The sequence below is a fragment of the Sminthopsis crassicaudata genome, chromosome 6 (assembly GCF_048593235.1).
Source record: "Sminthopsis crassicaudata isolate SCR6 chromosome 6, ASM4859323v1, whole genome shotgun sequence".
In the NCBI taxonomy this organism is placed as follows: Eukaryota; Metazoa; Chordata; class Mammalia; order Dasyuromorphia; family Dasyuridae; genus Sminthopsis; species Sminthopsis crassicaudata.
In genome coordinates, this window is record NC_133622.1 from 106,157,789 (window position 1) to 106,183,119 (window position 25,331).

Here is a 25,331-nt window from a genome sequence, read left to right on the forward strand (position 1 = left end):
TGTCTTTTTCTCTCTTCTGTGTGTCTCTCTCTTTCTCAGCCTTTTTCCTCCTTTCCTCTATTTCTTATTTGTTTAAATGTGATTTTTTCCCCCCTTTACAATTGTAATTAAAAGAAAGTATCCCAAACCATAATTTGAGGAGGTCTGGAGAGAAGTTTCCTGTAGTGTACCATCTAGTAGTTTTCTATTTTAATTAATTATTGTTGTTAATTAGATGCAAATCTCCTTTCCCCACCCCTGAGAATTGCCATATACTTTTCATAGTTTCTTAATTCACTGATCTGAAACAAAGCATCAGTCATTCTCCCTAGTTTCAGTTCTTTTTGTTTTCATTAAAACTGCTCATTTCTAGGAGTAAACATCATGTGTTGGTTGGAATGACCTCTTACCTTTTATTATTTTTATTTATTTATTTATTTATTTTATTATGGCTTTTTATTTACAAGATATATGCATGGGCAATTTTTCAGCATTAGCCCTTGCAAAACTTTTTGTTCCAACTTTTCCCCTCCTTCCTCCCACCCCCTTCCCCAGATGTCAGGCAGACCAATACATGCTAAATATGTTAAAGTAAATGCTAAATACAATATATTTATGCATGTTCATACAGTTATTTTGCTGCACAAGAAGAATCGGACTTTGAAATAATGTACAATTAACCTGTGAAAGGAAATCAGAAATGCAGGCGGACAAAAACAGAGGGATTGGGAATTTTATGTAGTGGTTCACACTCATTTCCCAAAGTTCTTTACCTGGGTATAGCTGGTTCTATTCGTTATTGAACAAATGGAACTGATTTGGTTCATCTCATTGTTGAAGATGTCCACGTCCATCAGAATTGATCATCATATAGTATTGTTCTTTAAGTATATAATGATCTCTTGGTCCTGCTCATTTCACTCAGCATCAGTTCATGTAAGTCTCTCCAGGCCTCTCTGATATCATCCTGTTGGTCATTTCTTACAGAACAATAATATTCCATAACATTCATATACCACAATTTATTCAGCCATTCTCCAATTGATGGACATCCACTTAGTTTCCAGTTTCTGGCCACTACAAAGAGGGCTGCCACAATATTCTTACACATACAAGACCTCTTACCGTTTAGAAGAGGCTCAATGTATCATGAATTTCACACAAATGACATGACTATTTGCCATGGTTTCCTTGAGTATAGAATTTGATAATAATTCTTCCTTGCTACAGCTACTGTTGGACATTATCTCTAATTTTGCACATTTATAAACATTAATAAATTAGACAGTATGCTCTGATATGATGATTTCACTTATACTTCATCTCTTTCCATGAATATAGATGTTTAAATTGATTGATGTATCTAAAAAGTTTTATTAATGCTAATTGTTTTTATATCATAATTATTTCCCCATATATAACATTTTTAGCTCTCTACCATTTCTTCTAATAAAGGAAAACAGCCAAGTAAAACCATCCAATACAATTATTATACATGTATGTATATTCAATATTTAGCATCTGTAGTCCCCTTCTTCTCTAGAAGAGGGGAGTATTTATGTTTAGTCATCTATCTTCTAGAGCCAATAATAATCATGTGAGGTTTTTTTTTTTTTAAGACTTGTTTTCATTCACATTATTGCAGTGTCTATGTTGTTGATTTCTTCATTTTCTATCAGTTCATATTAGTCTTTCCATGTTTCTTGAGATTGCTTATATTCACTTATAGTATAATAATTCCCAAACTGATAAATGCCAGCTTGGGCTTGGCTGTCATGAAATGTGCTTCTACTAATACTTTAGTACATATGAGCTCTTTTGCCTTTAGGCTCTTTGAGGCATGTGCCTAGTAATAGGATTACAGGTTCAAAAGATTTAAGCAATTTAGTAATTTTTTTAAAGAATAATTTCCTATAGTTCTTCAGATGGTTTGGCATTTTTAAACCCCATCAAGAGGATATTAATGTCACTAACTTCCCATTGTTCCTCTGTTAGATGTATTATTTTGAGACAATATTTGTACTTAGTGTTTATCTCCATCACCTCATGGATTCCTCCCAACAACCCCTTCTGTACATTGGAAAGTTGATTGTTCCTCTGGTGGATTTCTGCTATTGCAGTTTGATTTCTTATTGCAGGAGTTCTTTCATGCCTTGAAAGTTATAAGCAATGGTCACAGTGATTTAATATCAGCATCTAGAAAAACAAACAAATTCCATATTTAGATTCAAAGAATTTGGGTTCAAATTTTGCTTATATAATCTGCTCTCTATGTGATATTGGAAAACTCATTTAGCCTCTCTGGTATCTGAGTTTAATCATCTGTAAAATAGAAAAGGAGGCAAGTTGTGGGGGTTGGGAGTGGTTGAGCTAGTTGATCTTTACTAAGGTCCTTTCTGGCTATAAATAATCAGATAAAAGACCTTGCTTAAGACACAACTTCTGGATGTAATAGGGTGTAATGTCCAAACACCAACAGTATCTTTCAAAATAATTCATAGTTAAGCCTCAAAGTATATGGTATTACTCTTCCTTGAATGCAATTGCATACTTGAATTCCAAGAAAATAACTCCTTTAGAAAAATTGTTGGTTTAAATTTCAAAGGGCAGCTTTTTTCATTTCCTGATCTAAAACCAGATAAGTTAAAAAAAACCCAACAACACCCTTAAAAACCCCCCAACATCCTGACATCATGGCAGCCTATCAGTTGTGTCTCTTTACATGTAGAATTTTCAGCATATGGCTACTTATCATTTCTGAAACTAAATAAAAAGTGATTGTGTCATTTACAATTAAACTCACAAAAACACAAACAAGCAGTCTGGCTTTTCCAAATCTTTATTTAGTTGTAGGGCTTGGAACCACTATTTCAGAAACCATTTCTATTGGAAAAAAAAGGGACTGGGACAATGAAACACATCCAAGGAGATTTATGCTTACCTCTTTTTTAAGGCAGAATAAACATTTTCATAGTGATTCCTTTATTTGCCTTGTATTTTCTCTCTCTTTCTTTCTTTTTTTTTTTTTCTGAGTCTGGGGTTAAGTGACTTGCCCAGGGTCACACAGCTAGGAAGTGTTAAGTGTCTGAGACCAGATTTGAACTTGGGTCCTCCTGAATTCAGGGCTGGTGCTCTATCCACTGCGCCACCCAGCTGCCCCTTGCCTTGTATTTTATAACTCTAGTACCTAGTAAATATTTGGGAGGAGGGTAGTTTGGTCCAGACTTGTGATTTCATCAATATGGAAAATTCCCAGTGTAGAATTCCTTCAATCAGGGCAGATTAAGAGTTTGGCTTTGGTTTTAGAAAGGTATGTGGAGCGCTGAGAGATTAGGGGATTTAGCTATAGTCGCATAGCTAGTGTGGGTCAGAGACAGGTCATAAGCTCAAGTCTTCCTTTGCTATTCTCAGGAGTACAATGAAGGATTTATGATAAAAAAAAAAAAAAAATTTGTGTCTGAATACAGATCAAAGTATATTCTCTCTCTCTATCTTTTTTTTTTTTAAACTTTATTTTTCTTGAGGGATTTTTGTTGGAGGATAGGGGAAAGGAGAGAGAGATATGTTTTTTTTCATATCATGGCTTTTTTGGAGATGTTTTGCATGACTTTAGGAGTTGGTTCTTAAGGGGACTGGGATTGGGGATAAGAGAGAAAATCAGAAACTCAAAAATTTTAAAAATAAATGTTTAAAAAATTGTTTTAAATGTAGCTGGGGAAAATAAGCAAATAAATAAATCTAAATCTTCCTGGCTCTAAATTTATCACTTTTTACTAAATCAGACTGCCTGTAGTAAAGGATTTATCGATGTGTGTTTGGTTTGAATTATAATAAATTCCTACCTACTCACCTCCCAAATCATTTCATTTTGTAAAAAATGTAGGAGTCATGTCATTTTTTTTTTTGACTGGACCACAGTGACACTTTTTAAAAATTAATTAATTAAAACTACAAATCTCTATTGCAAATTGCTTGCTTTCTTTTTCGAGTATATAATAAATTGAGCATATTACTTTCAAAGCTGTCTTGCTTATCTTTGGGAAATGGTAGTTTCTCAAGACTTATTCTCAATATGGAAAAAGTGTTAGTTTAAAATCTTATGCCATGTGACAGCTCTCACACTGACCTTGACTGTTAAATAATTACTATTTTGTGTTGTTTTTTTTTTCCAGTGAGCATAACTTAAGTTCTTTATGTCAGATGAGGATTAATTGAAAGAAGTAAGAGAATAGAAAAATATAGAAGGACATGATAGCTGTCTATGTCTAAAGTAAGCCATGGAAGACATTCTCTGTGTCTCAGGATCAGGACTTATTGGAAGTTGTTGAGAGGAATGTTTGATTTATTAAAAGATGACTTTCCATTATTTAGAGTGATCCCTATAACTAGGAGTATTCAAGCAGAGACTGAATGACTTGTCATGGACACTGTTTAGAAGATTTATTAGTTCAGTAGGAAGTTGAACTAAATGGCTTTTAAGATCCTTTCAACTTCAGGATTTTATGAGTTTATCAAAACTCCTTTTTAAATTTTCTTTGTGACTTTTTAATTTTCCAGAGAAAGAAAAATAGTTTCTTTTGTTAGTGATTTAGTTTCTGAATAAGTCCTTCTCTTCCTATTTGTTGTGAAGCTACTTAGTTCATTTACTAGAGATCAGAATTAAAAAAAGAAAAAAAAAAAAGAGAAGCAGAGTAAGAATCATAAAATAGCAAAGTAAGAAGGAATCTAGGACATCTAAGCCATCTTCTAAGAATTAAATCCTAGAGACTTGCCTAAATGCCTACTATCATTGTAGGCCTGCTCCTTCAAGGCAGGAACTATTTTTACTTTTCCTTGTATCCCTGCACAATATCCTTGTGCATAGTAAGAGCTGGATAAATGCTTGTTGAATTGATTTGCAGTCTCTTTGCTAAGTTGCTTTCTTGTGTTTGTCATACACCTCCAATGGATGTTTAGATACTGACAATATGAATTCATATGATATAAATTCAAATTTTTAGTATTCATTAAAAGAAAAGTATTCTGTGGCTTACTGTTTTTTAAATTGGGGAAAGGATTTCTGCTTATCACTAAGACAAATGGCAAACCGTGCTTCAAATTGGTTTTCCCGTACTCTTGAGAAGTAACACAATCAGCATTGTCAGTGAACACTGAGTGCCACGTGTGTATGTGGCCCGGTTCCAGGTAGTTCCTGGTTGCCTAGTTGCTAATGGGACCAGAGTACTTAGGACTTAGGCTTTCATTTTCTTTGGATAGTATCTCTCTAAGAGAGGATGACTTTAGTTAGATATTTAGGCAAAGTGGATCTTAATTTGACTTGGCAGAAGATTCCAAGCCGGTGTTATTTAGGAGCAGAACAGAAAGCTGATAAGCACAAAACTTCTTTTTGATAAGTGATATATACTGAGGTGGGAGAGCTTTTATGTTTTGTCCTATATTTGGAAGGCCATAATTAATGCAAGGAGAACTCTCTTTTCCCATTTATTTTATTTTATTATATATTATATTGTTTAATATATTCCACATATTATCTCCACAAGTTCCATTTATTTTATATCAAATCTTTTATAGAATTTTCTCCAGAATTTCACAGGTTTTAGTGATAAAAATATTGATAACAGAATGAAGATGCAAAATTACCTGAGCAGTTAGAACTTGGGACTGTAAGCAAGTCTTCCAAAGCATCTTCCAAAGATGTGCTTGGCCTGGTGCAGGTTGAGGGAGGCTTGGAGTGGCTCCTCCCAGCAGTGAGACTGTTCTCTGAAATAACGTTCTCCCCGCCTCCATCCCTCCCTCACCTTTCTGGACAGTCAGCTAGCCTACTGGGCCACTCCCTCTCTCCTCTAATTGAGTTGATCACAGATATAGTTAGCCTAGCTATGGCTCTGCCAAGCTAAAGCAGTGTGACTGGGAAAGGACCTGGTTTCAACCCTGACTTATGCCATTTACTATCTGTGTGATTTGGGGGGTGTTTCTTTGCTTGAGGAATTTCAGTTTGATAGTTATATGGAAGCAGGATTGGATGGAGAGAAGCTGCATAGGAGTTGGAGGGGGCAATTTTTTTTCCCCTGAGGCAATTAGGGTTAAGTGACTTGCCCAGGATCACACAGCTAGGAAGGGTTAAGTGTCTGAGGTCAGATTTGAACTCAGATCCTCCTGACTTTAGCGCTGGTGCTCTATCCACTGTGTTACTGCAGCAATTGGTTAGACAAGGCATTAGAGGATGAAAAATGGTGGATAGTTGACCTTTCGACTTGTGTTAAGACTGTAAAAAGGAGATGGAGGAATAATGGATTGGGAAAACAGGGAGAAAGGTATTAATGGCAGTGGTGAGGATGAAATAAAAGTTTTGGAGAAATGAAATACATAGAAATTGCAATTGGAGAAGGGAATTTCTGAGTTTAAAATTGTGGAGTTAATAGTTATTCCTGAAGTTAAGATCAAGGATATCACCCTTTGGTTCACAGTGATAAAGTGAAGTTGACTTTTTAACTGCCACTCAATAGCCACAATCTCTATGATTGTGGGAGAATAAAGATGTCAGAGTTGGGTTGGTGAGTTGGGAGTTCAGGATGTTTCAGGAAATATCCATATGACTATTGAAGTCCCCAAATATGAAGGCAAGTGTTGTAGAAAAGAGAACAAATAAATTGGTATATTAATGTAATGGGATACTACTATGCTATAAGAACTAAATGAAAAGTGTGTTTTTGGAGAATTCTGAAAAGACTTCTATGAACTGATATAGAATGAAGTAAGTAGAACAGGGAGAATTTTTTTTAATAGCTTTTGATTTATAAAACATATGCATGGGTAATTTTTCATCATTGACCCTTGCAAAACCTTCTGTTCCAACTTTTCCTTTCCTTCCCCTCACCTCCTCCCCTAGATGGCAGGTAGTCCAATACATGTTAAATATTATACAGTAATTAAAAATTAAATGCAAACTTTGAAAGGGCTAAGAACTCTAATTGATACATTGATCACCCATGATTCCAGTGGATTCTATCCATTTCCTGATATAGAAGTAATAGATTAAATGTGCAGAATGAGACATTTTTAACATAGCCATCATGGTAATTTCTTTTGCTTGATTAGGCCTATTTGTTAAAAGTTTTTTTGTTTTGTTATTTTCTCCAATGGCAGGAGAAGGAAGGAAGAGAAAATAAATATTTGTGTTAATTGAACAACCAAAAAAACCCTTTAAAAATAAAAATCATGAGCCAAGTCCTGAAATCCTTGAGGAAGAGTAATATATGACCTCCATATAGTTCAGAACCAGGGCCGGTAAGTGGAAGTTGAGATCTGAACAGGGTGATATAAAAGATGGAGAGTGGCTCCAAGGAATTGTTAATGCATAGTGGGAGAGGGAAGGTACAAAAGTGAGAATGGGAAGTAGAAAGTAATGACTCAGTGTTTCCAATGAATGGGGTGGGTATTTGAAGAAGGTATTTATATTGAAGAGAATGGTGAGGGATACTGTATCTTTTGGAAAGATCCAAGTTTCTGTGAGTGCCCAAAATAGAGGGCAAGATGGCATTTGTGGACAATGGAACAGTAGCTTCATAGAGGAATTAGTAGTATGGAGTAAGGAGAGTGTAGTAGATGAAAAGGTGTTTTTTTTTTTGTTTTGTTTTTTTAAATCTTGACAGACAGCTGTCCTGAATATGAAGCCCTGGGTCTGCATTCCTTAATGCTTACTACTTGTGTGATCTTGCGCAACTCATTTTGAAAATGAGTAAAATGAAGAACTTATATTAAACTCCAAGGTCTTTTTTAATACTTAATCTTATAGTTCTTGTTATTCATCCTTTACTGAGATTGAAAAAGACTACTAATGCTCAGTTATCTGTAGAATATTCGGGGGAGTAGAAACAAGGCTTAATACCCATATTCTATGGGAGGTACTTCCTGCTTCCATTTTTCTTTGCTTTGGATATGCTTTATCTTTTTGGTCTCTACCTGTTTGTTTCTGTATGCTAACTAATCCTTTGTCGTTGTATAACTTTTGTCTTGCTTCTGGCCCCTTTACTGCCTCAGATACTTTATTAGTAAAGTCCACGATCCTGCCTACATCAGGCTGTCTTGCTAGGGTCATAGTCCTTCCATGGGAGATTTCCCGGTGTCTCTTTCTTTGGAGTGGATCATTGGGAAAAAAAGTGAACCTGGGAATTTAGAAAAAGGAGGAAGATCTTCCTAGAAAAGGATGGTAGGTGACCCACTGACTGTTTTGGTTCTTGGTTTGTTTAAGGTTGGCCCAGCCTGCTCACCTCCTGATAGAGAGGTGACAGACTCCAAATAGTTTTCAGACATGGCCAGTGTGGAAATTTTGTCTTGCTTAAACTGTTTATAATAAGGGTTTTGTTTTTCATTCTCATTTAGGGAAGTGGCTGGGGTAGGAGGAAGAGAAGTTAGATTTTTGTTGATTGAAAAAAATAAGTAATTATCTCATTGGGTCATTGGGAATTCAAATGAAATAATATAGGTAGTACACTTTGCAGACAGTCAAACAGCATATAAACATCACTTGTCCTCATTCTAGTGATTGTATCTCTCTGTTGTCAGCAAGATGCTTTGCAAAGTACTAAAGAACAGCATTTCCCTTCATTGTTAAGTGGATTCTCAAGAGATTAATCACCTCCCCAGAGCATCTTAAAGTATAAAAACATTAGAGCCTCTGAAGCTCTTTTTAGCTGCCTCTTGTCTGGTTGACCCTTGCAAATTCTTTCCATTGCCTGGTTCTTTGTACTTTCCTTTGCCTGACAATGATTTTTTTTTTAAAGTCAGTTCTTTCTATCGCTTAAAATAAACCTCATTAGTTAAAAGTTAGGTTGATATTACATGAACTTCTGATGAGAATCATTCCGTGTGTACCTAGGAAAGGAGAACATGGGGACAGACAGAAAATTCTAATCATAGCTTGGACAGGTCTCATCTTTGTATTCTTAGAACCTAGTTCAGTGACTGACATAAAGAATAAATGCAATAAAAGCTCACTGATTTGAATTGAATTGAATAGGCTGCTATTCTGAACTAGGCAGGCTGCTGCCTAAAATACACCATTTCAGAGATCTTAAAAAACCAACAGCAAAAAAACAAAACAAAACAAAACAAAACAAAAAAAACAAACAAACAAAAAACCCGAATCTAGAACTACCTCCTATTCCCTTCATTAAGAGACACAGTCTTTCATTTATTTTCCTTCATTGGGTCTTAGTTTCCTCATTTATTTCCCCCTTTGTTAGTATTCTTTCTCTCTCTCCTTTCCTCCTTCCTCTCCTCCCTCCCTTCATCTCTCTATCACTCTTATTTTTTTCCTTTCTCTTCCTCTTCCTTTTTCCTTCTCTTTTCTCCTCCCTCCATCTTTCCCTCTTTTCTCCTTAATTCCCTCTCCCCATCCTTCTTCTCTCTCTCTCTTTGTTGTTGTTGTTGTTCTTTCTTTTTTTTTCCCTACCTCCTTTCCCTCCCCCCTCTCCCCCACTGTCTCCAATGCCTGACCTTGAGATCTTCTCCTGACCTTCAACACCTTATAGTACAACTGCCCCTTCCTTGATCACTCCCCACCATTCTTGTTATAACTCTCTCATGGATTCCCCTTTCTCCAGTCCCTGGATAGGAAATGATTAACCCCTCGCCCAGAATACTCACACCTCTGGTTAGACTATTCTTTGAGCTACTGACTTTTACATCCTGTTTTGATATTCTTAATTCTGGCTCTTTCTAATACTTTGTGTACATGATCTCATTTTCTGGAATACAAACAACCCTGTGAAGTAGGCACTTACAGGTATTATTGTCCTCATTTTTTAGATGAGAAAATGGAGGCTCCATAAGGCTCTGTGACTTGTCTCTGGGCTCCTAACTAATAATTGCCATGAGAAGGATTTGGATCTCCATCTTACTGTCTCCAAGTCCAGCATACAGTGCTGTCTCTTTAAGTCTTCTGTTTGGATTTAAAATCAGGTGGTGTTTTTCATAGTGTAATTTATTCCTCCATTAACACATATCCTATTTATATTTCAGAGTCCTTTATCTGGGAATTCACATGAATCTGTCCAATCCAGAAGGGTAGTGATTTCTCATAACATGGATAAAGCTCTGAAAGAAGGTAAGGATATTATATAGATAATAGATATAGGCATAGGTATTTATATAGATAGCTATATATCTATTCAAACAAATTTCTGTATAAAGCAGGCCATTATATTTTGAAATACAGATAAAGATGGAGGGAATTGATGAAGGTTTCTATTGTTGGTTTTTTAAAGATTTATTTTATTTATTTATTTATTTGCTGAGGCAGTTGGGGTTAAGTGACTTGCCCAGGGTCACACAGCTAAGAAGTGTTAAGTGTCTGAGACTAGATTTGAACTCAGGTCCTCCTGACTTCAAAGCTGGAGCTCTATCCACTGTGCCACCTAGCCGCCCCTGGTTATCCATAACAGTGAGCACTTTTTCTTTATGGGCATTTATGTTAAAATTTTTATACCAGTTGCACATAGTGATGTCAAAATAGTTCTACCTTTTGCTTTCCTGGATTTATATTTAGTCCCCGTTTGTTTTACCAGACAATTGGAAAAACAAGCACAGATACAACTGTTATCAGTGACTTCTGAAACTCTTGAACTAGATTTGTTTCAGTTTGGCATAAGAAACATTCTATTTCAGCGGTAATTCCTATGCAAGGCCAAGTTCTTAAAGGAATAATGACAGAGTCATGTTTAGAAGTGTTAGGTAAGCATTATGGTAAATAATGAGAAAATAAATCCAGGTATCTCCCCACCTCAATCCCCTCGACTAGCATATTTTACCACTGATTTAGTCTATCTTAGTATGTTTGTTTAAAGGTATTTTTTAAATGAACCTACAACTTTCATGGTGATTTTTGAACATACATATATCAAAACCTGTCCCTTTGGCAGAACTTTTATACATACATATATACACACACACAGTATATACTTTATATAAGTATGCATGTATGTCTAGACATATATACCCAAACATAAATGTGTATATGTACACATGCATACATGTACTCATAAGTATATTTGTATAGGCAAACCCATGTATATACCCATATGTCACATCTATATACTTCTATGTGTATGTGTATACACAACACACATTTAAATATATGTAACTTAATAGTATACAGCAACCATATTTCGTCCTATGATTAATTTTTAAAAATATGTTTAGTCTCCTAAGAATAGATTGCCATGCAAGTTCTGGCAAATCTCCTACATTTCATATCTCTTTGTTGTCTTTAAGTTTCATCCATAAATGCTATTGGCCTGACCTAGCTTAGTCATGTATCATCATGCCAAGCTTTCTGGAGGCCTTGGTTTCTTCTCAATTGCTTTTTCTTGTTTCAGAAGGTGATCCTGATCACAATCATCCTTCTATTGTTTTGTGACTCATCTTTTGAACTTACTCTGACATTTTTTTGAATATAGATGGATGAATTTTTGGAACACAATAAGGAAACAGCATTGTATGTGCAAATCTCTTTTCTGACATCGTGCTTGTGTGACTTTGGAAAAGTCATTGAACATCTCCAGGCCTTCTTTTTCCTTCCTATGAGATAAAGGGGTTGAACTAGATGACTTTGGGTTTCACTTTTAGCCCTAGAAGTATGAAGCTATAATATCAACCCTTCTTTCTCTCTCTCTTGCCTCCCTCTTTGATTATAGGATCTAATTGAAATAAGAGAGTGCATTCAAACTATTGTTATCTAATATCTTGAAAATTAATTGGACTAAAATATTTAAACTTATTTAACTCAGATGGTGGGCTTTTGCATCACTTTCATGCTTTAAAAACTGCAATTAAGCTTTTCTCTTCATTTGGGTATTTACTGGATGCACATGCATGCATATGTGCATACACACAAAACTCTTTGAAGAGTGACAAACTAAGTTTTGGGTTTGTTGGTACAAAAGTTAGCCAACTCAGGTTGTTTTTTGTTTAATTTTTAAAAATCTTATCCTCAAAGTAATTTCTCTTCATTTATTCTTATTATAAAGAAAACTATAGAATTAGTGGCTGTCTAAAGCCCTTAAATGAGAACTATATTTAGATCTACTTTGTACAAACTTGAGAATTTGAACATACAATGTTTATTTTAATGGTATTGATATACTGCTCTGGGAAATCTTGAAGTTATAAAGTTTGTTATTAAAGGGGATCATTTATTCTATATAGTGTTATGGTCAATAAAGGGGATTGAGAGGGAAAATATATTTAGTATTTGGTATAACAAAATGAAAAAGAGAATTAGAGCACCTTTACTATAAAAAGGTTAAAAAGCGTTCACCTTTTATCCTGATGGGATATTATCTGTAGTCCATATATTTGTTTTTTGAAAGAGTTTTTTTTTAAGTATTTAGAAATTTAAAATAGCAGATAAAATTATATGCTAATATTTTATGTTATATAATCTAGTTTTTCTAAATCTTGGCAACCAGGACATTCTATTGAACATTCAGAATGCTGTTATCTAACTTGTATAAACTCTTCTATATCTCTGCTAAAACTGGAATTTCATTTTTAGGTCAGCAGTATGCAAACAAAAAGCTAACACTGTCAAGTGGGCATGATGAATTCTATTGAACAGAAGTGTTTGAGCATGGCCTTATTTTTTGCACTTGAAAGTACCAAACAAGTCGAACACAACTGAAATAAGTTGGCTTTTGTGTTTTTCCTTATTTGCCTTCTTCTACCCCATATAGAGCAATTAGTTTTAAAAGGGAACTTTTCCCTTTCCCTGTCCTCCTTGCTCTATATACTAATCATCAGAAAAAATTTAATATGTTCCCTTTTTCTGCTCCTTAGGCAGTCTTCTGGTCTTTTTTCCCCAAGGGCTCACCATCTTGGTGCCAGATTTAGGAAATACCTCTTATTAGCTTTATCCATACTGTAGCTCAGAACTCCAAAGCCATTTACTTGCCTTATCCTCCCTAGAAGCAGGGCATGTAGGCATACCAAGCTAGTTTGCTTTTTTTTTTTTAATGGAATTTCAAATAGTCTGTCCATTGAATTTATTTTCTTAAATCTTAGCTGATTGAATTATAGAGCATCAAAATGGTATTAAGTCAGAAATATTGAAGGAAATAGTATAGCTATTTTTTCAGTGGGAGTAACAGAATTGTTAAGACACTAGATATTTCAAGCAAACATGACTATATGGGATGAACAAAGATTGTACTTTTCCATTATACCCTATATTAGGATTATGAATGTATTATCATTTTAAAATATGAAAGACTTAAAATTAGAAATTCAAAATCATATTTATTTATATTACAACTCATATTTCTTTTGGAGAAAACTCAATAACCTCTTTCACCCATAACAAACACACAAAGTTTCTGTCCCAATAGAATCTCAAGAACCTTCCCTACCTCTGTTTTCATAAGAGAGATGGTAAATGATTTTTTTAAAAGAGAAAATATTACAGTTATATTAGACCTTCTATCAGACTTTCATAAGATCTGCTTTCTAATTTTCATTTGGCTATTTATTTAAGTCTAGACTTATGATTTCATTTCCGTTATTTCACAATTTAGAAAATCTCCTTCTACTGCTAGGGCCAGTAAAAAGTTAAATAGCTTGCCCAGGGTTACACAAGTTTTTTCTGTGCAAAGCTAGTCCTCTATCCATTACCCCATACTCTCATTGTTTTATTTTAGGTTACAGTAATTCACTTTTACTCAATAAATATTCACATGCAATCTTAAGAGTGAATTTTTAAATGTTACCTTTGTAAATTTTATCCTTATAGAATAATTTTGAATATTAATCAGTGTTCTGCCATTCAAAAATGTTCTTGGTGTTTAAGTATCTTCTAGATAATGGTCTAGAAACCTATCTAATGGGTTTTGGTTTCATTATTATCATTATTTTTTTTTTTTTTTTTAAATTTTTTATTTTATTTTATAATTATAACATTTTTTGACAGTACATATGCATGGGTAATTTTTTACAACATTATCCCTTGCACTTACTTCTATTCAGATTTTTTCCCTTCCTCCCCCAACCCCCTCCCCCAGATGGCAAGCAGTCTTATATATGTTAAATATATTACAGTATAATTTAGATACAATATATCTGTGTAGAACCGAATTTTTTGTTGCACAGGAAGAATTGGATTCAGAAGGTAAAAATAACAGTTTACATTCATTTCCCAGTGTTCCTTTTCTGGATGTAGCTGGTTCTGTCCATCATTAATCAATTGGAATTGGATTAGTTCTTCTCTATGTTGAAGAAATCCACTTCCATCAGCATACATCCGCATACAGTATCATTGTTGAAGTGTATAATGATCTTCTGGTTCTGCTCGTTTCACTCAGCATCAGTTGATGTAAGTCTCTCCAAGCCTCTCTGTATTTCTCCTGTTGGTCATTTCTTATAGAGCAATAATATTCCATAACATTCATATACCATAGTTTACCCAACCATTCTCCAATTGATGGACATCCATTCATTTTCCAGCTTCTAGCCACTATGAAAAGGGCTGCCACAAACATTTTGGCACATACAGGACCCTTTCCCTTCTCTAGTAGTTCCTTGGGGTATAAGCCCAGTAGTAGTATGGCTGGGTCAAAGGGTATGCACATTTTGATAACTTTTTGGGCATAATTCCAGACTGCTCTCCAGAATGGTTGGATTCTTTCACAACTCCACCAACAATGCATCAGTGTCCCAGTTTTCCCACAGCCCCTCCAACATTCATCGTTATTTGTTCCTGTCATCTTAGCCAATCTGACAGGTGTGTAATGATACCTCAGAGTTGTCTTAATTTGCATTTCTCTGATCAATAGTGATTTGGAACACTCTTTCATATGAGTGGAAATAGTTTTAATTTCATCATCTGAAAATTGTCTGTTCATATCCTTTGACCATTTATCAATTGGAGAATGGCTTGATTTCTTATAAATTAAAGTCAATTCTCTGTATATTTTGGAGATGAGGCCTTTATCAGAACCTTTAACTGTAAAAATTTTTTCCCAATTTGTTACTTCCCTTCTAATCTTGTTTGCATTAGTTTTGTTTGTACAGAAACTTTTTAATTTGGTGTAATCAAAATGTTCTATTTTGTGATCAATAATGGTCTCTAGTTCTCCCTTGGACACAAACTCCTTCCTCCTCCACAAGTCTGAGAGGTAAACCATCCCATGTTCCTCCAATTTATTTATGATTTCATTCTTTATGCCTAAATCTTGGACCCATTTTGATCTAATCTTAGTATGTGGTGTTAAATGTGGGTCCATGCCTAGTTTCTGCCATACTAATTTCCAGTTTTCCCAGCAGTTTTTGTCAAATAATGAATTCTTATCCCAAAATTTGGGATCTTTGGGTTTGTCAAAGATTAGATTGCTATTTTTATTCACTATCTTGTCCTGTGAACCTAACCTATGCCACTGATCAACTAGTCTATTTCTTAGCCAATACCAAATGGTTTTGGTGACTGTTGCTTTATAATATAGCTTTAAATCAGGTACACTTAGACCACCTTCCTCTGACTTTTTTTTCATTAGTTCCCTTGCAATTCTTGACCTTTTATTCTTCCATATGAATTTTGTTGTTATTTTTTCTAGGTCATTAAAATAGTTTCTTGGGAGTCTGATTGGTATAGCACTAAATAAATAGATTAGTTTGGGGAGTATTGTCATCTTTATTATATTCGCTCGGCCTATCCAAGAACATTGAATGTCTTTCCAATTATTTAAATCTGACTTTATTTTTGTGGCAAGTGTTTTGTAATTTTGCTCATATAATTCCTGACTCTCCTTTGGTAGATATATTCCCAAATATTTGATACTATCGACTGTTATTTTGAATGGAATTTCTCTTTGTATCTCTTGCTGTTGGATTGTGTTGGTAATGTATAAAAATCCTGAGGATTTATGTGGATTTATTTTGTATCCTGCGACTTTGCTAAAATTCTGAATTATTTCTAATAGCTTTTTAGCAGAGTCTTTGGGGTTCTCTAAGTATACCATCATGTCATCTGCGAAAAGTGACAATTTGATTTCTTCATTTCCTACTCTAATTCCTTGGATCTCTTTCTCGGCTCTTATTGCCAAGGCTAGAGTTTCTAGTACTATATTGAATAGTAATGGTGATAGTGGGCAACCTTGTTTCACTCCTGATCTTACAGGGAAAGGTTCTAGTTTATCACCATTACATATGATGTTTACTGAAGGTTTTAAATATATGCTCCTTATTATTTTAAGGAATAGTCCATTTATTCCTATACTCTCAAGCGTTTTTAGTAGGAATGGATGTTGGATTTTATCAAATGCCTTTTCTGCATCTATTGAGATGATCATATGGTTTTTATTAATTTGATTATTAATATGGTCAATTATACTAATAGTTTTCCTAATATTAAACCAGCCCTGCATTCCTGGTATAAATCCCACTTGGTCATAGTGTATTATCCTGGGGATGATTTTCTGAAGTCTATTTGCTAATATCTTATTTAAGATTTTAGCATCAATATTCATTAAGGAAATTGGTCTATAGTTTTCTTTCTCAGTTTTCGATCTACCTGGTTTAGGTATCAGTACCATGTCTGTGTCATAGAAGGAATTTGGTAGGACTCCTTCAATCCCTATTTTTTCAAATAGTTTACATAGCATTGGAGTTAGTTGTTCTTTAAATGTTTGGTAGAATTCACCTGTAAATCCATCTGGTCCTGGGGACTTTTTCTTAGGAAGTTGGTTAATAGCTTGGTCTATTTCTTTTTCTGAGATGGGACTATTTAGACTACTTACTTCTTCCTCTGTTAATCTGGGCAAGCTATATTTTTGAAGGTATTCTTCCATTTCATTTAAGTTATCGAATTTATCGGCATAAAGTTGAGCAAAGTAGCTCCTAACTATTGTTCTAATTTCCTCTTCATTAGTGGTGAGTTCACCCTTTTCATTTTCAAGACTATCAATTTGCTTTTTCTCTTTCCTTTTTTTAGTCAGGTTTACTAAGGGTTTGTCTATTTTGTTGGTTTTTTCATAAAACCAACTCTTAGTTTTATTAATTAATTCAATAGTTTTTTTACTTTCAATTTTATTAATCTCACCTTTTATTTTTTGAATTTCAAGTTTTGTGTTTGTCTGGGGGTTTTTAATTTGTTCCTTTTCTAGCAATTTTAGTTGTAAACCCAATTCGTTGGCCCTCTCTTTCTCTATTTTATGTAGGTAGGCCTGTAGAGATATAAAACTTCCCCTTATTACTGCTTTGGCTGTATCCCACACATTTTGGTATGATGTCTCATTATTGTCATTTTCTTGGGTGAAGTTATTAATTATGTCTATGATTTGCTGTTTTACCCAATCATTCTTTAGTATAAGATTATTTAGTTTCCAATTATTTTTTGGTCTATTTTCCCCTGGTTTTTTATTAAATGTTATTTTGATTGCATTATGGTCTGAAAAGGATGCATTTACTATTTCTGCCTTACTGCATTTGATTTTGAGGTTTTTATGCCCTAGTATATGATCAATTTTTGTATAGGTTCCATGAACTGCTGAGAAGAAAGTATATTCCTTTCTGTCTCCATTTAGCTTTCGCCAAAGATCTATCATATCAAACTTTTCTAGTATTCTATTTACCTCTTTGACTTCTTTCTTATTTATTTTGTGGTTTGATTTATCTAATTCTGAGAGTGCAAGGTTGAGATCTCCCGCTATTATAGTTTTGCTATCTATTTCCTCTTGCAGCTCTCTTAATTTCTCTTTTAAGAATTTAGATGCTGCACCACTTGGTGCATACATGTTTAATATTGATACTGCTTCACTATTGATGCTTCCCTTTAGCAGGATATAATGCCCTTCCTTATCTCTTTTAATTAGATCAATTTTTGTTTTTGCTTGATCTGAGATGAGGATGGCTACTCCAGCTTTTTTGGTTTTGCCTGAAGCATAATAGATTCTGCTCCACCCTTTTACTTTTAGTTTGAATGTCTCATCCTGTTTCAGGTGTGTTTCCTGTAAACAACATATAGTAGGATTCTGACTTTTAATCCAGTCTGCTAACTGCTTCCTCTTTATGAGGCAGTTTGCCCCATTCACATTTATGGTTAGAAGGACTAATTCTATATTGCTTGCCATCCTATTAACCCCTGCTTATGCTTTTCCCCTTTCCTTCCCTTTTACCCTCCTATCCAGTATTCAACTGGTAAACACCACTTGCTTTTCACAGCCCTCCCTTTTTAGGATCCCTCCCCCACCTTAAAGATCCTCCCCTTATTTTACCCCTTTTCCTCGAAATTACTGTATTCCCTTCCCCTTAGCTTACTCCTTCCCTTTCACTTTTCAATGAAGTGGAAGAAGTTTCACCATAAATCGAATATGTCTATTGATACACGCTATGTTCATCTCCCTCCTTTCTTTCTCTCAGATATAATAGGTTACCTTTGCCTCTTCATGAGATGTAGTACCACCACTTTGTACTTTTTTTATGATATAATCTCCTTTCCACCTCTAGTTTCTAAGACAAATTGTACATATGTTCTTTACATATTTTTTTGACAGAAGTATAGTTCTCAAGATTTCTTTTTACCTTTTTTAGAAGTCTCTTGAGTTCTGTATTTGAAGATCAAACCTCTTATGTAGGTCTGGTTTTTTCATCAAAAATAGATGGAATTCATTTATTTCGTTAAATGTCCATCTTCTTCCCTGGAAAACGATGCTCATTCTTGCTGGGTAAGTTATTCTTGGCTGCATACCAAGTTCCTTAGCCTTTCGGAATATCATGTTCCAGGCCCTGCGTTCTTTTAATGTGGATGCTGCTAGATCCTGTGTTATCCTTATTGTGGATCCTCCATATCTGAATTGTTTTTTTCTAGCAGCTTCCAATATCTTTTCCTTTGTCTGATGGTTCTTGAACTTGGCCACTATATTTCTTGGCGTTTTGATTTTGGGGTCCCTTTCAGTAGGTGATCGATGAATTTTTTCAATGTCTATTTTACCCTCTGTTTCCAAAACGTCTGGGCAGTTCTCTTTGATAATTTCCTCGAAAATGGTGTCCAAGCTCTTTTTTTCCTCCCATTTTTCAGGGAGTCCGATTATTCTCAAATTGTCTCTCCTGGATCTGTTTTCCAGGTCTGTTGTCTTTCTGGTAAGGTACTTGACAGTCTTTTCAATTGTTTCATTTCTTTGGTTTTGCTTGACTCCCTCTTGGTTTCTCCTTGAGTCATTCATTTCCACTTGTTCCAGTCTAATTTTCAATGATGTATTTTCTTCACTCACTTTTTTTATATCTCTTTGTAATTGTCCAATTGAGTTTTTATCTTCTATGGAATTTCTTTCCATTTTATCCATTTTATTTTTTAGAGAGCTGATTTCTTTTTCCAGCTCTCTAATCCTGTTTTCCTTGGAGTTGTTTACCTTTTCCAGCTCACTAATCCTGTTTTCCTTGGAGTTGTTTATCTTTTCCAGCTCACTAATCTTGTTTCTCAATGATTTGATTTCTTTATCCATTCTTTCTTTGAATGCATGGGATGACTTCTCCAGGCTCTCTTGCCAAGCTTCCCTTTCCTTCTCCCATCTCTCCTCTAGCTCTCTTGTGAGAGCCTTTTTGATTTCCTCTATGAGGTTCTTTTGTATTGAGGAGCAGCTTATATCCCTCCCAGGGGATACATCTGGGGACATTCTGTTCCTAGTCTCCTCAGCATTTGAAGTCTGCTCCCTCTCCACACAGAAGCTATCAATGGTTAGAGCCCTTTTGAATTTTTTGTTCATTTTGCCAGAGTAGGAATCAAAGAAAACAAACTGACAAAAGAAACAATTGGTCTGTTTTGCGGGGGATAGGGCTGGATGGTATTAATGGGCTTCCTCTACAGACTGGGGGTAGGGCAGCAGAGAGCCACTAACAGAACAGCAATGACTGTACTGAGTCTGCGCTCTGAGGCTCTGAGAACTCACCGAGTCAGTCCAGGTGGGGGTTGGGGGTGGCCGGGCTCTGAGAGACGCTGGCTTTCTGGGGTTTCAATCTTCACCTCCGGTGTCTACACCCTCTCCGCTGCTCCTGGCTTGCTGCCAAGATGGAGCATCCACACTGGGGCAAAAGCCCTTTCGCAGAAACTGCAGAGATCACACCCCTCCCCCTCTGGTCTGAGCTGTGTGAGCTGCCTGTCTTGCTCTGGCTGCCTGCCCTCAGTCTGCGCCCAGTCTGATTGACCCTCCCCCGAACAAACACAGACCTTTTCTGGCGACTTTCAAGGATGTCTTCTTTTGGTGATAATTTGTGGATTTCTTTCTGGGTCAAGCATTAAGTAAGAGGCTTGTCATGAAGTAAGTTCTGAGAGAAAACGAGGAGCTCAAGCAGCTGTCTGCCTCCACGCCGCCATCTTGGCCGGAAGTCCTATTATCATTATTTTTAAAATTAATATTGATATTCATTTAGTTTGAAATGGCCCTTGTTTCCTTGGGACATTTATAAAGAGTGTCCTCAAAAGTCTTAGTGTGGTTTTAAGCTACTTAGTTTAAAGTTAAAACCTAACAAAACAAAACAAAACAAAACAAAAAAACCTAAAATGCCAGAAAGATATCTAATATTGTAAAGTATAACATTCTTCTCTAAAATGTAATCTTCTCTGGGAGCAGGTTTCTTGGGGGCTTCTGGGGGCAGCCTTAGTTTCAGTTCAGTAATCACAAGTGCAACCAGGTGTTAAAGTCTAAATCCTTTATTGCCTCCTTTCCTGGGGCCCAGTTAGCTTTCTTAGAGGCCTATATCTCTCTCTGTGGTTCTGAGAGCTTGAGCTCCTGCCTCCAGCCCTTTGTCTTCTCTGCTTCTGCAAGCTTCTTGAGGTCCTCTTGAATGTGTCTTGGTTTCTGTGGCGGGAGGCAGGAGGACCACCACCTCTTTCTCTGTCTTCCCTAGTTCTGATTCTGGCTGAGTTTGTCGTATCCTCTCTCATCATAGGTGTGAATCTTGTGGAACTATAGTAAGTACTAAGTACATGTAGTGAACTAGAGAACTGTTAAGTACCATGCTAAATAATCATTGTCTCTATCAATTCCACTGACTTAGCATCTTGTTTCAAGTTCTGGCCCATAACAGTAAAGATTTTGGAAATTCATCATAACAGGGATCCTGATAAATATATATATATATATATATACATATATATATATATATATTATATATATATATATATATATATATATATATATATATATATATATTTTTTTTTTAATAGATGCTATAGCTTTCCATGGAAACCTAAAGATTGAGAAGTTGGGGCTTAGGCTTCTAAATTCCTAGTATAGTTAATTTGTACTAGTCCAATGATATGATGAAAGGGAGGAGGAATACTAGCTGATTATTTTGAGAATAGGATTTGTTGATTTGGACTAATGGGCTGTTTGTGTCTATGATATTGAATCATGTGTCAGCTGATGCTTTTTCCAGCAATCGATCATATTGTGGGAAGGCTTGCTTAGAAAATGCAGAGTCTGCTTTTGAACAAGCTTCCAGATTGCTTGAGAGTGAGCCTAAGATTAAACTCTGATTATGAGAAGGGAAAAATATCATTTTATTGTTTTGTGTTGTTTGAAAGAGAATAGAATGTCTTAGGGTGCTGGGAGAAATTTTGATAGTCTAAGCCAGAGAAATGTTTTGTGTATATTCACCTGTTTTTCAGTCAACTCTTTAAAACCCGATTTAGAATTTTCTGACAAAGATACTAGAGTAGTTTGCTATTATATTACAAATGAAAAAACTGAGATAAAGAGGTTCACACAGCTAGTAAATATCTGAGATCAGATTTGAACTCAAGAAGATGAGAATTCTTGATTGCATGCTTGGCACTCTACTGTGTCACATAACTAGATGGAATAGTGAAGTAAAATTGGAAACCATTTTTTCTGTTCTGGGTGGATCCTTTTAGATGGTGCCTTTTTGATTATCTGAACTTGACCAATTATATTGATCTAAGTATTCCTTTTCTTTGTCAATAATTACCCTAGAAAAAGCATCTTAATCAATGGAGATCAGTGGAGAGGAGATATGTGTGTTAAATGTTGAATAATATGTTACCTGAAAGAAGAAAAATATTTTGTAACTGGAAGAAAGTTAAAACAATATTACATTTGAAAATGGTAAATAATCCCTAACCCATATGCTTACTTTTTCATCTGTACTATTTTTTTTTCCAATAATAGTTTATTAAGGCATTTTTGATGGAAATATGAGAAAAAGTTTTTGGGACACGTGAATTGACCATATTTTCAGTTACATAATTGACTGGAAGGTGCAGAGAATACAGGTTTTCATTGAGCTTATTATTGATAGACTGTTTTGAAAAACTATTGGAATTCACATAGCAAAATATAACTTTAAAGGCTCTTTCCAAAAATACATCTTTCATTTATATGTCAGGATTATAATAAGCATTCTTGATAGATGCAACAGCAGAGATAAGTTTGTTTTAATATAATGACAGTCTGTAATGACAAGCTATTGGCTTTACATGGGCAGATGTTTTAATCATAGCATAGCATCTTGGGAATTATTTCCTTTTTTTTCCCTCTATCTTCCTCTGGGTTGGAAGGAATAGGAAGGAGAGGATCTTTTTTTTTTTTTTTTTTTTTTTTTAATAGTTTTTATTTACCAGATATATGCATGGGTAATTTTACAACATTGACAATTGCTAAACCTTTTGTTCTAATTTTTCTCCTCCTTTCCCCCCACCAATATGGCAAGTTGACCAACACATGTTAAATATATTAAAGTATAAATTAAATACAATAAATGTATACATGTTAAACAGTTGTTTTGCTGTACAAAAAGAATCAGACTTTGAAATAGTGTACAATTAGCCTGTGAAGGAAATGCAAAATGCAGGCAGACAAAAATAGGGGTATTAGGTATTCTAAGTAGTTGTTCATAGTCATCTCCCAGAGTTCTTTCGCTGGGTGTAGCTGGTTCAGTTCATTACTGCTCTATTGGAACTGATTTGGTTCATCTCATTGTTGAAGAGAGCCACATACATCGGAATTGATCATCATACAGTATTGTTGTTGAAGTATACAATGATCTCCTAGTCCTGCTCATTTTACTCAGCATCAGGGAAGGAGAGGATCTTGCATTCTCAGTATGCTCAGTGCCCCTTAGAACATTTTCTCAAGGAGCAGTATCCCGATTCTTTATAGTGACTGCAATAAATTATAGTCTGATAATTGATAATAGCATTTTAAAATGCTTTAAAAATATTACCTAATTCAAAATCCTCCCAACAGCCCTTGGAGGTAGGTATTATTTTTATCCCTACTTTACAAGTGAGGTAATTGAAGTAGACAAAAGTTAAGTGATTTGTCCAGAGAGTATGTGGCTAAGGCTGGATTTGAATCTTCCTCACTTTAGGTCCAGTGTTCCATCCATTGTACCACCTAGATCAGTGGCGACAAACTGATGTAGAAATGGGGACCACTGATCCATACGTAAAGATTCGTTCTGACTGTGAATTGACTTAGATGTAATGGTATCTATGGTTCATTATATTTTAATTTATTTTGTTAAATATTTCCCATTTGCATTTTAATTTAGTTCAAATTGTATTTGGGAGGGTTTGCTGGAATGTATTTGACACCTCTGGACTTGAGGACTTTAAAGGTCTTTCCCATAGATATTAATGTCTATGATTCTATGATTTTCTCCTTGCAGATGCAAATAGGGAAGTCTCCTGAGGATGTGGATCCCTTATCTCTTTAATAACATTTGTACTAACTCCTACATGGTCTACTCTAGCCCTCCCCTAAGGCTCTTATCTGTGTTGATCTGCATTCTAATTGACTCTAGCTCTGATTAATCTTTGATTTATTAATATGCCAGGCTATAATCTTTCCTCCTCTGTCCCACTCCCCTCCTGTCTATGTCCTTATTGATGTATTGGGGGGGGGGGCTTCTGATATAAAGACTGATACTTTCTTTGGATATTAATGTTTCATAAAACATCGTAGACTTAATACATTCTTAAAATCAAACATTATATTAAAGAGAATAGATTGAAATACTTTGTTAATGAATGCTAGGATTTGGATTCAGGAGTTCTTAACCTGAGTCAGGAACTTAATTTTAAAAATATTTTATTAACTTTATTTTAATAAAATTGGTTTCCTTTATAATTTTACATATTTATTTCATGAATTTAAAAACATTATTCTGAAGAGTCTACAGATTTTACTCTCTTACCAGAATGCTCCACAATCCAAAAAAAGTTAAGAATTAGATTAAGTTGTCATTATCTATTTCTTTGTAACAAAGCCCCACAAGATCCTATATTTTTTTTTCCCCAAGTGAGAAAATACAGGAATACTTCGGAGGAGCGGAGTTAGAAAGAGGACACCCAGTTAGTGTGTGTGTGAACATCATAGAGCTCCCAGTGCCTCATGAAGTTTCTTAAAAGCTACTCCAGTGAAAATGCAAACTCTAAGAGGCCATGGCTCAAACACCAGAAACTTACCTGACTGGCCTAAACGTGATTAATTCTTCTTCTGTAGCAATCTTTGAAACAAATAAAGATACAAAATGGCCCATGGTGCTTGCTTGGTGGCTTCTGACTCCTTTTCACTCTACAGTGTTGGTAGCAGAAGGATGAAAAAAAGGGCAAAGAGGGCCAAAAATGCTATAGTCTGTTCTACTCTAGTGAACTTAACTATTAAAACTATATATGTGGATCTTTGCTCATTGAACCACAAGTTTATAGATGGGAGGAAGTGACCCAAATTCATGTCAAAATTGTCATTAGAAATGAAACCAGAACACAGATAATAATAGCAGTTAAATGAGAGACTGGCACATAAAGGAACTGGCAGGTTATTTTCATTTTGTGTCCCATAGCACCAAAAAATATCATTTGGTTTAATATTTGGCCTTCTTGCCTAGCATTTATTTATGGAGTATATTTAGTGCATTTCTTCACCCAATTCACAAAGGTGCTAGCAGAATGGGCCTAAAAAGGGGTAAATGTTACTGCTTTCAAATATTCTGACATACGTGGTACCTGATAATTCTGGTAGGCAACTATGCTCCTCCCCTAGCACTCTAGCTCCCACCTAGTGTGCTTCCTCTTAGCAATCAGCCTACAGACTGTGTTACTCAAAAAGTTTAGCAAGGACAGTACTTACAAAGTATTTCCCCTAATAGAGTGTTACACTTTCCTAAAAATGCTTCCAGAGTAGGGTAGGGGTGGGAGGAAAATGAGTAAGAATTTAAAAGTACAGTACTAGTGAGACACACATGTATAAAATACATCCCATTCCTACTGATGTTCCTGTGGGATGTGATGATGGTGATAATGAATCATTTTGCTATTTAGCTGGGCTGCTTTTTGGTCAATCTCT

The 25,331-nt window shown here is 35.2% G+C and overlaps 1 protein-coding gene across 1 annotated transcript in view; it reads left to right on the top strand.

Moving 5' to 3' along the window:
• Positions 1-25,331, top strand: part of SNX25 (sorting nexin 25) — a 263,033-nt gene that overhangs the window by 40,318 nt on the left and 197,384 nt on the right. Inside the window, exon 2 of the mRNA XM_074272880.1 lies at positions 10,003-10,087. Coding sequence (XP_074128981.1) covers positions 10,003-10,087 — 85 coding nt within the window. The remainder of the gene's footprint in view (positions 1-10,002; positions 10,088-25,331) is intronic.